Source organism: Callospermophilus lateralis, chromosome 17 (genome assembly GCF_048772815.1).
Source record: "Callospermophilus lateralis isolate mCalLat2 chromosome 17, mCalLat2.hap1, whole genome shotgun sequence".
Classification (NCBI taxonomy): domain Eukaryota; kingdom Metazoa; phylum Chordata; class Mammalia; order Rodentia; family Sciuridae; genus Callospermophilus; species Callospermophilus lateralis.
Window position 1 is genome coordinate 16,047,849 of NC_135321.1, and position 14,199 is coordinate 16,062,047.

The 14,199-nt window shown below is 42.2% G+C and overlaps 1 protein-coding gene across 1 annotated transcript in view; it reads right to left on the reverse strand.

The window, feature by feature from the left end:
- The window catches only part of LOC143382987 (O-acyltransferase like protein-like), a 55,009-nt gene that overhangs the window by 39,272 nt on the left and 1,538 nt on the right, over window positions 1-14,199 (reverse strand). Inside the window, exons 3-4 of the mRNA XM_076837335.2 lie at window positions 1,695-1,834; window positions 60-138 (exon numbers count right to left, since the gene is read on the reverse strand). Coding sequence (XP_076693450.2) covers window positions 60-138; window positions 1,695-1,834 — 219 coding nt within the window. The remainder of the gene's footprint in view (window positions 1-59; window positions 139-1,694; window positions 1,835-14,199) is intronic.

A 14,199-nucleotide genomic window follows, 5' to 3' on the forward strand; every position in this document is an offset into this window, starting at 1 on the left:
TCTAAGGAGTTGGGGATGTTCAAACTTGATACTGAAATAATAGTTCCTCTTGGACCTACCCAGCCGAGACATCGTCGTCACATCCTCTTCAGCACAGGAATCAGGGACACATATGCCCACACTATAATCGGCTCCATCCTGAGAAACAAACGACACAAAGCTCTTTAATTTTAGTGTTCGCAGCATGTATGCATGATCATTTCCAAGTAATGCTGCCACCACACACCACCCATAAATTCAGCAGATTGGGAGAAGGATAGAAGGGTGTTGGAAGGAGAAAGTTTTCTCACTTAAGACATGGATTTTCCATCACAGAGTGATTCCAGTGAATGTCTACATCATCGGATGCACATATATTTAAATTAAAATGTATCTCCAGATTTAATGGAGCCGATTATTTAAGAAGCAGCCACCGACGGGTTTTGGGTAATCTGACCCAATGAATCTCTCCTCCAGATTAGAAGTCATTAAGTGCTGATTCCCCTATCATTTTCAACACAATTGATAAGTTGCCATTTCAGGGTAGCAGGACACAAGAATCTAGTAAAGATCTCATTAATCAATCAATCTGATAATTAGAATGCCTGCCCCAATAAAGAGAAGATCAAATTATAAGTAAATTCTGGAATGCTTCTTCTAAATGTATAACATTCCTGATTAGGCCTGACCTTTTTGCTGTGATATCAAAACCATTAATCTGCTTTGAAAATGACGTTTGTACACACTGATTAAAGTCTCAAGCAATCATTATCCCAATCCTCAGCAAGACAAATGAGGCTGACTGATAATATCCCTGTCTCCATGGTTAACCACTGCAAGCATTTTATAAGCTTTAATATCAGAGAGCTTGCATTTCTTATTGTTATTTCAGATAATTGGTTTTAGCCACCTAGTAATGTTTCTTTTTTAGTCTTGTGTGACAAGTATAAAAAAACTATCCTGTATTTAATAAAAGGCTGTGCTATTCCTAGGGTTTTTTCCCTGAGCTGTGAAAGGATTAACATGTTTTGAAGGCAGTGAGCCCCACATCATTGGTCAACTGATTTAGCAATGTATTCATAAAGTCAAGACCCATCTGCTAGGATAACCTCAAATTGGTGTTTAGAGCTATGTTTCTGGGAAAAAGGGTTATAGGTAAAGGAAAGTCTATCCTCCTCTGGTATTCCAAAAATTGATAGGGATTCAGGAGCTAGTGCTTAGAACTGTGTTCCAAGCTCCTGGATTTGATACACACCATACCAAGCGGTGTCATATCCCTTGAGAGTAAGGATGTCGAGGAGGGACGTGGGGAGAATGGTGAAAGCCCTAAGAACCCCAAGAATAGAAGACTGAGCTTAGAAAGAACATCCAACAAACCCAAAGAACATGTACAGGATTTTGCTAGCAAGGGTGCTGGCCAGGACTTGAACTTGGATTCCCTATGAAGGCCCTCCAGAGGTCTTGCCCCACACCATGTGGTAGGAGGAATATGTCAAGATCCATGTGGTTTGGGGACAAGTGCCTCAAATAATTCCCCACACTCAGAAGAGGCTGAGCAAGTCTCCAGCAGCTATTTAAATAGTTTTGACTTTTTTGCAAAACATGGCAATAATTTTTGATGTTTTTAATTAAGAAAAGCAATCCGTAGAGTTGTATTGTTTTCTGTATCTTGGTACTCACTTGACCTTCAAGAGCAAGCAGTCCCCGACACTCACCTGCTGTACATAAAGCTTGCAGTACTGCCCTTGGAAGCTCCCTGCTGGGCCCCGGGCGGAGAGGCACTCACTGTATGATCCCAGCCTGTCCACGTTTCCATTAAGAACGTTGCTCCCAAGCTTCCCCACAGAGTCATACACTGAATTTCAAAGCAGAAAAGGTTTGCAAAATTAGCAACCTTATGTCACTTTCAAATGAATTTATAGGAACTTGGCTTCACCTTCTAAACCTATCAGACACTTGTTTGACCAAAAAAGGAGGAGAGACAGATTCACACAGCCTCGCTTATCACCAGGACAGAATGGTGAAGTGCATTCTCTTGCCATTACAGGACCTGTCAGCAGCTGAAAAGATTTTAAAAAAAGAAAGAAAGAAAAGAAAAGAAATCAAACTCTTTAATAAATGCTTTCTGAGGAATGAAAAAAACGTAACTACAATCTGGTAGCTTTTCTTTCTCCACTCACATACTCATGAGAGAATACTCATGTCTTAAAACAAATAAATAAATATGTGTGTCTGATTTTGTGGGATCTTATTTTTGGAGAGAGCTAATTTTTTTTTTTAAACCTTAGAGCAGAAGGGACGAGGGATCAAGCTGCACAGTCAATGCCATTCTCAGCCCTCGTCTTGCAGAGGTCCTCTTTTGCTTGGGTTATTTTTTTTTTCTTTCATTTAAACAATTTATGTCCTTTCATATTTCTTCATCTATTCCTTTCCCTTCCCCAATTTCCCGTATGTTGGAAGTATATGTTTGATGCCTTGTGTTTGAAGCGTATCCTCTCATTTGTAGGTGTTCTTGTTTTGTGTATGTGCGTTTGCCACTTACATGAACAGTTGTGGGTTCCAATATCCTTCTATTTATTCACATGTTGTTCAGTGCTTCATTTTAGTGCAGAGTTTCTAATTGATGTATAGTAATCCATCACTAAGTTTGATTTAGCTATTCTTCAGGTGATGGACACATAGATGGCCCCCACCTATGCAAACACATGGTGATCAATTCCTTGCACCTGTGCAGGCACTCACACACAAACATGTATACACACACACTCAGACCCTAAGTAACAGCCAAATCTATCACACTGTGGGAGCAACAACCAACATGAAGCTGGAATGTGTCAGGCACAGCTTTGAGCACCTTCTGTGCACTCTCTCCCTTGACCCTGGGAGATAACAAGAGAAGGAACCATTGTAATCCCCATTTTTCAGATGTGGACACTGAGGGAAGTCAAGTCCCTCACCCAAGGTCGCGTTACTAGTAAGCGGTGGGGCAGGTAGGAAAACTGAGGCCCAGAGGTGATGGGCAACGTGCACATCATGTAAACGTGCCTCTTAGTGGTTTTTCTTTTCCTTCAATTTTTATTGTTTTCTTTTATATTGTCAATCTACCTTTTTTTTTTTTTTTAAGAGATAGCAAAAACCAGAGCTATGTGTTCAAACTAACTGGTCAAGACTGGAGGTGGGTGTTTAACCCAGTTTAACCTGAACCCTCTGAAATAGACAAAAAGGCCCTATTTTTACTTGTCAGTTTGGAAGATAACTTCTTGTACATAACTAAAAATAATGATATTCCTTAGAGTGAGCAGAGAGAAAACCCCAAATATAGCTCCTCAGATTACCGAGCTCCTCTCACACGGCTGTCTTTCTCCTCACAACCATGACTGAGCTCCTGATGTTTAACCCATTTTGTCCCATGGTCCCTGGTGTTGCACACCCATAAAAACTTAAATATTGGTTTTAAATATAGTATCAATACATAATATAATCATGTAAACTATAATAATAATATAAGAAGAAGAATATGATTATATTAATGCATAAGTTCTACAGTATGATTTCCAGCCTATTTTAACATGCCTGTGTCAAATTTGTTGAAACATCCACACACCTGAAAATGTGGAACTTAATGGATTTTAATTTCGATATCAGGTTGAGATAACTGCATTTTGTTTGCATGTATGCTTTTTTCAAAAAAGTGCTATGCTATTTTGAAAACCTCCTGGCCATAATTGGGCCAAAAAAAAAAAAAAAAAAAATCCCCTTGGCCATTTGTAGCCAGCAGTCATTTTTTAAGCTAAAACTGAATAAAAATGATGAACCATGTCCTTCCCCTCTTTTATTTTTTATTTTATCTTTGTGTGTGTGTGTGTGTGTGTGTGTGTGTGTGTTTTGTGTACCAGGGATTGAGCCCAGGGGCACTTAACCACTGAGCCACATCCTCAGCCCTTTTTATTTTTTATTTTGAGACAGGGTATTTTAGTCACTTTTTTTTTGCTGCTGTAACTGAGAAACCCGACCAAAACAACTGTAGAGGAGGAGAGTTTATTTAGGGGCTCATGGTTTCAGAGGTCTCAATCCATAGACAGCAGACTCCATTCCCCAGGGCTCCAGGTGAGGCAGGACATCATGGCGGAGAGTATGGTGGAGGGAAGCGGCTCACATGATGATCAGGAAACAGAGATAGACTCCACTCTCCAGATACAAAATATATACCCCATAGTCACGCCTCCAATGAACCACTTCCTCCAGCCATAACCTGTCTCCTGTTACCACTCGGTTAATCCCATGGGGATTAATTCACTGATTAGGTTGAGGCTATAACCCAATTATTTCTCTCTCCATATCATGGTGACATCAGGTCTACTGTTTCCCAAGATTTGGATGGAGTAAAACAAGGAACAAACCAATGTGGTCTCCATCCACCCACCAGTGCTCCACTGAGAGACTGTGGAGTGGATATTGCCATTGAGACTGTTTGGTCCTTACGAGTCCAAAGGCCAGGCTTTTGTCCTTCCTCTCCTATGAGCTGCCCCACAGCCTGCCAATAGCTGCTCTTTATGTTGAAGTTTACCAGAGTTGGTACCTGGAGTTTAACCCAAGATTCCTTCCTAACTGATATGCCCAGTGACCAGAAGTTCAATGTCTTAGAATCTGCCCAGGGAAATATGTGAGCATACATTGCAAGATGCTTGTGGTGGTAATGCTTGTAAAGGCCATAAAAATAGGTTGAACCAAGTGAAAGTACCATATTATAGGACAAAACTAGCTTAGTGTTGGCAGTTCAAATAGTTCTCCCTCTCAGGAAATAGTTCAATGAGCATTAGGACTTTTGTGTTTCACAATACCATGCAAAAACAACAACAAAAAAAAAAACAGATAAACATATTATTATGTGGGGGAAAAGATAGTTCAAGAACATCTGCAATCCTGGCTACTCAGAAGTCTGAGGCAGGAGGATCACAAGTTCAAGGCCAGCCTCTGCAACTTAGTGAGGCCCTAAGAAACTTAGCAAGACCCTGTCTCAAAATGAAAAATAAAAAGGACTGGGGTGTAGCTCAGTGATAGAGCACCTGTGGGCTCAATCCCAGTATAGGAAAAAAAAAAGGACAAACTATAAATATACTAAAGAGACTCATTTTTCTATTAGATGTATATATTAAAAAAAAAAAAAAACAAGCAAGAAGAAGGTTCTTGGAAGTTCTACAAAAACATACACCATTGTAACACTTTGTTATCCAGGAAGGGGTCTGGTATTTGAATGACAGAATTAAAAAAACAAAACAAAAACACAAAAACCTTGGAGTTTGTATTGTTTAGATTCCTTTACAGTGTGGGTAGATTCATATATTACTTATATGTCATAAAATATAACTGCAATTTCAAATTAGTGCATTTTTTTACCTTCAATCGCTCCCCGTTGTCTAGAGCGGGGCTTGGTAGAGCACACCCCACCGTTTGTCAGTAGGCTCTGCGGCACACAGCCATAGTCATTTGTTTTCCTATTGTCAGGGCTTTTGTGTTCACAGGGACAGAACAGCAGGCTTGAGTAGTTGCCCCAGAGGATATCTGGCCCACAGAGCTGAAATTCTTTACTATTTGATCCTTTAGAGAAAAATTTTCAACTTCTTATTTAGAGCTGTGATTCTCAATCCTGGGATTTTTTTTTTTTTTTTTTTTTTTTTTTTAATACTAGTGCCCTGGCTCTATCTTTGCAAAGGATGCAATGTGGGCTCGGGCATTGATTGTTTTTCAGTTCCCCAGGTGATTCCCAAGAGCAGCCAGGCCTGCCTACTCTGACCTTTAGGATGAAGTCTGGATTCCCAAGACCAGGCGCTTCCTCAGCTCCATGGTAAGGACGCACCAGGCTGCCACTTGTCTTTCTGCCTGGGTTGTCCCGCCTTCCCCTCTACTGGCACATGGTGAATCATCCTTATCCCGTCTCACCCAGGAAATACTCCAGACTCTTGCTCAATGCATCACACCGTAAGGTATGTCACTGTGTACCTGTCCCCCAAAAAGGCAGGGTCACACCATGTCTTAGTTAATGCATAGCTCAGAGAAGGAGCCCAATAAACACTTGCTGAATTGAATTAATAACTGAATTGATAAAGTTGGTTCAAATGCCCCAAATCCAACTGGGCACACTTGTATTCCCAGCTGTTCTGGGGGCTGAGGCCAGAGTATCACAAGTTCAAGGCCAACCTAAGCAATTTAGCCAGACCCTGTCTCAAAATAAAATTTATAATTCTGGGTATGTAAATCAGAAGTACAGCATGTGTACTTGCCATGTGAGATGCCCTGAGTTCCATTCCCAGTACTGAAAAGAAAAAAAAAAAGAAAAAAAACAAAGGAAAATCCTAAATCCAGCTTCACTGTCCCATAAAACAAAACAAACAAAATGATCATTGGATGCATTTATTAGAAATAGACGAGTGATTTTCTAGGTACCTTCTCCATCACTGATGGGGTATCCCACACTCTTCAACCCAGAGTTTAAGGGTCTGGAACTGTAAGGGTTGAGGGGACAGAAACAAGAGAGGTGTCAACACTGAGCATGCCTTCCCCTGGGGTAAACTCTCGAGGGTGCTTATAGAGGGTACCCAATTCCTCATCTGAGAACAGTAAATTTTAGTTTTTTCTTCCACTTGGCATTTTGCTTTGCAAACTGGTTGCACTTGTGGTTTTTCAGCTCGGTGTGTTTTGTGTGCTATACAAAATTTCAAATTTCAATGACTTCTTTCCTGATGATGAACTCAAATGGACAAGTCGCCCTTTTCCAGCCTCATCCCTAATTAGTTTCTGTCAAGAACCTAAGAGATAACCAGGGCATGGCCACCATCTAAATCAAAATGCACTGTGTCGTCGGGGGAGGGAGGAACAGAATAAACTAATGATTAATCACACCTGCTACTTCAGATCACATGGTAGTTATTCCAGATTTTCATTTTCAAAAGATTAAAAAAACAGCTTGTTTCAATTCTGCAGGCCTAATTGGCAGACGAATCTTTCTCATAAGGTGGCAATGATATGTGGATATTAAAACACGCAGCCAATGTGTTTTGGTTGGATTTGAATGGCAGAAAGAAAGACCTGGGTCGACTGACTTAAATTTTGAAATGTGATGGGGTCTGGGTGTGTGGCTCAGTGCTAGAGTGCTTGGCTAGCATGCACATCATGGTTGGGTTTCATCCCCTGCACCACAAAAAAATCAAGAAGTAAAATGTGACACATTTACACAATGAAGTTAAAGGCAATAGAAGCTTCTGGAATGCTAAGCCAGAAATAAATCCTGAAAGAAATAATCACCTTCAGCATTAACAGCAAATATTTATTTAGCATCTAACAGATTTTTTTTCACTACAATGAAGATTTTTTTAAAACTAGAATGCATAGTTGTTGCCCTATAGTTGATGATACAGGGCACACTCATAAAATGCTGACCATCCTGTGCTGGGGATTTCCTTGTGGTGAGAAAGAGATCTGAACATACTATCAATTTCATGTCCAATTCCCAAGTCAGGCTCTTTGCAAACACTCCCTGGCTGCTCCCTTTGTGTCTGGTCAATGATTAATCTTAGACCTGCAGAAAAGAACAGCATGTATTTTCATTTCCTGTAGCTACCATAACAAATTACCACAAGCCTCATGGCTTAAAACAACAAAAGTTTATTTTCTCACAGATCTAAAAAGCCAGAAGTCTAAAATCTCTATCACTGTGACAAAATCAAGGTGTTAACAGGGCAGCTCTCCTTCCAGAGGCTCAAAGGGAGAATTTATTCATTGCTTCTTTCAACTTCTGGTGACTGCCAGCCTGCTTTGGCTTGCAGCCACATCAGTCTCTGCCTCTGTGGCCACATCAACTTTGTGTGTGTGTCTGTGTCACATCTCCTTATGCCTTCCTCTCTTAGAATACATGTGGTTATATACATGACCCAACTGAATAATCTAGCACAATCTCCCCATTTTAAGACCTTAACTTTATTTGGGGGTTGGGGTACCAGCGATTGATCTCAGGGGCACTCAACCACTGAGCCACATCCCCAGACCTATATTGATTTTATTTAGAGACAGGGTCTCACTGAGTTGCTTAGAACCTCAATGTTGCTGAGGCTGGCTTTGAACTCGTGATCCTCCTGTCTCAGTCTCTCAAACTGCTGTGATTACAGACATGTGCCAGCGTGCCCAGTGGTCCTTAACTTAATCACATTTATAAAGACCCTGTTTTCATATCAAGTAAAATTCATAGATTCCCCAATTAGGATGTAGATAGCTTTGGGGGAACAGTGCACTGCAGCCTACCACAGCAAGAATATCTGATATCCAGCAAACCCAGGAGTTCCATGGAGCCCACTATGTCACCCCCCCCCCCCCCGCTCTAATGGATTTTCTGATTTCTGCATCTATTCTGTTCCAAACTCCAGCACCAGCAGAGGGTCTGGCACTGAGTAAAATACCTTCCAGATTGCAATCTGGGTGGGAGAAGAGGCAACATCCAAAGACTAAAAAACCAAATAACCCATTCCTCCTCTCTTGATGATGAAGAGCAATGGCTAGGGTGGAGCGCTGGTGGCCGGTGCCCACCTATGCAGTGGCCACTTACCGACCACCTCCCCTGACATGGTAATCTCATTATCCCTTTAAGCACCAATGATGAAGGACCCAGATGAGGCATAAAATAATCTCTCCAGGAGATCAACTGTGAAGCCCGAGGAAGCCAGCCATTGGCATAGGAAGCAAGGCATCCTGGCCTCAGGGACTTCATGTAGGAACCAGGGAGGAAAAGGGTTAAGAAAAACTGAGAGCAAAAGTAGCCACTTGGGGAAGATTTTGAGGATGTTAAGAGATGAGAGAAAACAGGAAATGAACAGCCCTGCAGACTGCTTGGGAACCAGTAGGATCCCCTCCTCCATCACTCTGTCCAGAGGGATAAAGTCCAGGAAAATGCAGAAGTCATGGAAGCCAGGGCCCAGTGCAGAGCAGACTTAGAATTCCATGTGAGCAGCTTCTCCAAAAGCCTCGGCCGCAGACAGTGTCAGGAGCGGTCAGCCTGGATTTGATAAACGGCTTCCCACGGGTCAGCGGCATCTCAGGGAAGGGGAGGCCCAGGCCCTACCCAAGATGGATTGGCTTGTTTCTTTTTTTTCCGACCCAGATGATAAATGTGAGCTTTTAATTCTAGAGAGTGCGTTTGACAAGCCGCAGTGAGCTGCATTCATTTCTGTATTCATTTTCTAGAGTTGACCTAACAGATCTCCAAACAGACTGGCGGCTTAGACAAGGGGAATGGATTCTCCCGTGGCTGCGGAGACAAGAAGTCTGAGATCACACGCTGGCAGGCTTGGCTCCTTCTGGAAGCTCCGAGGGAGAGTCTGTCCTGTCCTCTCTCCTGGCTCCCATGGTTGCCAGCCTTCCCTGGCGTTCCTGTGCTTCCAGATGCAGCGCTCCTGTCTACGCCTCCACCACTGCACAGCGTCTCCCTGTGGGTGTCTGTGTCTGAACCGTCCTCATTTAAGGATGCCAAGCGTTGGGGGCCCACCCTCACCCAGTATCACCTCATCTTGACTGCCTGCAAAATCTTGACCCCCATCTCCAAGGAACCAGAGAGTTAAGGCATCATCATATCTTTTTGGTGACAAAATTCTGCCCTCAACACTCTCCAAGTGGGTGGTTTTATAATTGTACTGACATAAAGGACGTGTGGCATGTATTAGTTTGCTAGCATTGCTAAAACAAAATGCCTCAGACTGGGTGCTTTAAAAAACAAGAATTCATTGTCTCACAGTTCTGCAGCCTGTTGTGTCCAAGACCTGGCTGTTGGTAGAGTTGGTCTCTTCCAAGGCCTCTCTCAGCCAGATGGCTGCTTTCATGCTGTGTCCTCAAGCCGGCTCTCCTCTAAGCATGTCTGTCCTAATCCCTCCTCTCTACAAGGGCGCCTGTTGTTGGATGGAGACGTTCTAGTCATCTCATGGTTGTCTCGTTATGTCTTTGAGCACCAATCTCCACATATAGTCACCAGCTGACTTCCTGAGGTTAGGATTTCAACACACGAATATGGGGGAACACAACTCAACACATAACAAACACAAATGACAAGTAATAATGAAATCCACAATATTTCTTAGCATAATTCCACATATAGCCAATTGATCTTCATAGAATCCTTGACTGACTTTTTTCCCCCTCCAAACTCTTGTATCCATAGCCAATCTATGGTTTTCGTTGACCAAAAAGGATTATCCTGACATGAATATTGGTTAGTATTTCTGTTCATCTTAATGAGTCATATGAATATGAAATAAGAAAGCTGTGTGTCAAAACTGCACTCATGTGTCCGAGACGTGCTGAATTAGATGATGGACTGAGTGTTAAAGAATATTACCTCACCTTTCTGTGGTGTTGATGATGGGAGGGCTCAATGCTCTACACATCTTTCAGTCAATCTGCCTTCCTAACCATGCCTCCATCAATTTCTTAAATGGAGACAATCAATGAAACCAGAAAGTGAACTCTAACTTGTAGCACTTACTGACCTCTGTGGTGAAGATACTCCCTCCATGACTGATTCTACCTCCCAACACCATGTCCTGACTGTGGAGACAGAAGGCCGCGAGCAGCAGTGTAGCAGCAATTCAGACAGAAGCAATGTGAGTCGCTTCAAAAGAACTGATGACAGAGGGTGGGGGATGTGGCCCAGAGGTCCAGCACTTGCCCAGCATGTGTGAGGCCCTGGGGTCCATCCCCAGCTCCCCCCTCCACACACACATACACCCAAATAATAAAATGTAGTCCAATAACCAGAGAGTGATGGACGTTGAGCACTTTTTCCTTTTGTTCTGAACAACTTAATTGTGAATTTACATGATTTAACCCTTAAAAACAACGGTTTGACAACCAGCTTGACCATTTAGCAGTTGACTCTGGCAAGCCAGCCAGATGGGCTGTCGCATACTGCTGGACCTAGAAGTTGAAATTTTTTAAGAGCTGCTATAGACTTCCAGAATGAGGGACACACAGCCCGGCCATTTCACAGGTGAGGAAACTCGTGGAGCAAACTGACAGGGCTTGGGTGCAGTCACAGCTTAGCACAGTTCACAGGACTCGAGGACTCTACCTCCAGTCACTAAAGCTTGATTCATTTACAAGAAACAATGGGAAAAGGGACCAAGTACCTTGGAAAAGTTCTAGAGGTCAGATAGAGAAAAGGAATGAGGAAGAAGGCCAGTCAGCAAGTCAGGACGTCCCAGAGGGCACAGTCCCCGGCATGGAAAGAGGTGAAAGTCAAGAAAAAGGGGGCAGCTAACACTACACTGGTCAGAGAGAAAGACAACTGAGAAGACAGTCAGCAGGGAGGACGCCAGGGTTCTTGAACTTGTGAGACTCTGGCCTCAGCCTCCAGAATAGCTGGGAATACTGGGTGCCTGGTTGGATTTGGGGCATTTGAACCAACTTTATCAAAGATGCAGTTTCTATATGTGATAAGACATTTCTGTGGATTATGGAGTTTAAAACAACAAAGTCAAAGAGGAAGACAACTGAGAACTAAAGGGACCAGAACGTTCACTCCAGGGCTCAACAGTAAACAGATATTAAATAGGACACCAGATCCCACGGGGCACCAAAATCAACGCACACGAGAGTATTTGGTGCATTTCTTTCCCATTTAAGATGGTAAACCTGAATCTGCTAAAAAGCAAATGGGAGGGGGCTGGGGATGTGGCTCAAGCCGTAGCGCTCGCCTGGCAGCCCAGGTTTGATCCTTAGCACCACATACAAACAGAGATGTTGTGCCCACCGAAAACTAAAAAAAATAAATAAATATTAAAAAAAAATTCTCTCTCTCTCTCTCTCTCTCTCTCTCTCAAAAAAAAAAAAAAAAAAAAAAAACCAAAGCAAATGGGAGGCATAGTGAAATAGTGAAAAGGAAGACACACAGCCTCGTTTTAGAGATGTAGGCTGAGTCTTCTGTCTACCCCTGAGACCATCCTCTCTGCTCAGATTGAGTCTCTAGACTTCAGTCTTTTGCTCTAGGGCAGCCACGACTCCAGTTGCCCTCTGCAAGACCAAACATCCCTGCATGTAGTCCATGGGCCTTCTTTCCACCGTACTCCTCAGTACCCACCCATTACCCAGAGCCAACACCAGGTACCATCTCTGCACCACTGGGAATGATGTTTTAAAATGTAATTATGTGATATTTAATACATTTAGAAGGGGGTTGTGGTTCAGTTGTAGAGCGTTTACTTTGCACGTGTGAGGCACTGGGTTTGATCCTCAGCACCATATGAAAATAAATAAATATATAAAATAAAGACATTGTGTTTAGAAAAATTTAAAAAATATTTAAAAGGCATAAAAAAAACCCAGACATCTATATTCTTATCACTTATCTTAAAACAAAACTTGACCACTCATTTGAAATCTCATATGCGCCCCATGTATCTCCACCCTTACCACCCCTCCAGGCCTGCCTCGGACTGAATCTGGAAGTTGGTCTCATGTTTTCCTTAACATTTATACTTTGGACACCCAGCCACAGAGAGCCTTCATTTGCATCAGTTTAAACTTATATACTGTATATAATCTTCTGCAACTTGTTTTCTTCCTTCTTGATGTTATTTCTGTGTATCCGTGGGCTGATACATATACCTCTCGTCCCTTTTTGCTGCTGGATCTTTTGTTTTTGGTTATTTCAGGCAAGGATGGAAAGCAGGGCTCCGGAATCTGACGACTGTGGGCTGTGATAATGTGGGCTCAAGGCTTGTCTCTACCCCTTGCTGCAAGTCAGATCGTTGACATCTCTGTGGCTTGGTTTCCTCATTTATAAGTCAATGCTAATAATCCTCTCCCCCTCCTTAAGGGGGGCTTTGGGGACTAAAAGGGACAACTGCACAGGGAGCAGAAGGGGGTCTGCTCTGTCCAAGTGCTCACTAACTCGTTCTCTTCCCTCCACGTGACTGTCAGGAAAACCATGCTGAGAACCAAGGTCAGAAACACACGCTGTGCTCAAAAAATATCAGCAAAATGTCAGAGAGACGATGCCAAGTATTTTCTGGTACATTAGAATGAAAATCGGTCAAAACAACTACAGATAGATGTGTTCATCTATTAGCATAAATTAACAGTCACCTAGGCCACTGATGTTCATCATTCAATTCTCTCGACCACTTATCTTGGGCAATGTTTTTAACTAAAAAAAAAAAAAAAAATGGTTTTCACATATCAGACTCCCACAGATGGAACATGGTTGGTGTATGAGGAGCGTAACTTGTGACTGTGACTAATGATGACAATATGTGCCACCACCTCGTCACCAGAAATCTGAGCCAGCCACCGCACTTTCTGGGCTCTCTTGGCTGGCTTATTTGGCCAGTGTTTGTCACAATGTTCCCTATCAATATCACCAAGTGTTGTAGCAAAACATGATCAATTCCAAAATGAGACTTGAAGAATGGCTACTGGACTTAATTGGGTTTATATTTTATCACCATTTCATTGGATACCAGGACATCTGAACACTATAGAATAGCAACTGTTTCAAATCATGTGTGATTTTGAGTTACCCTACATTCTATCAAAATGCTTTTCCTTATGATATATATTATGCTACTAAGTGGTTTTTCAATACAAAATAAACTAGTTGTGAATTCTCCACGGAAGTGGAAATTGCTATGTTGGTTTATCTGGCTCTAGAAAGAAGGAGTTTTTACATTTTTCTTTGTTAGCGGTTTTCATCAGCCACAGGGAATCTTGCTCCTGGGACAGAGTTATCCCACTAAAAATGAATCCGATTTCCTGACCCTTTAGCTGCAAGAATAACTTTGGGAAATATACACACAAAAAAGAAAAACCAAAACACAAATTGTAGCTGCTTGAAGTCCATACATATCACATGCAAAGAGGCTGGGCTATAAATTCACTTCTGGCCCAAGGTCAGCGCATATTTCAACACACTCATTAGAATCTAGTATCAAGGGCATACATAATGAACAAGAACTTTTTCCCCTAAATAACAAAGCAACTCATTATCTACAGCAGACTAAACATCTAGAAAAAGAAATAAACTAAGCTATGCCTTGGGACAGTAAAATGTTATCAACTTCAATAACAGTAATCAGTAACACAGTTTATAAGCAATTCTCTTCTCATTTGAAGTTGGTTCTCCTGAGAGTTCTCTGATGAGACAGGCAACCGAGCTTTCTGCAATAAAGTCTCCTCCCTCTTTGA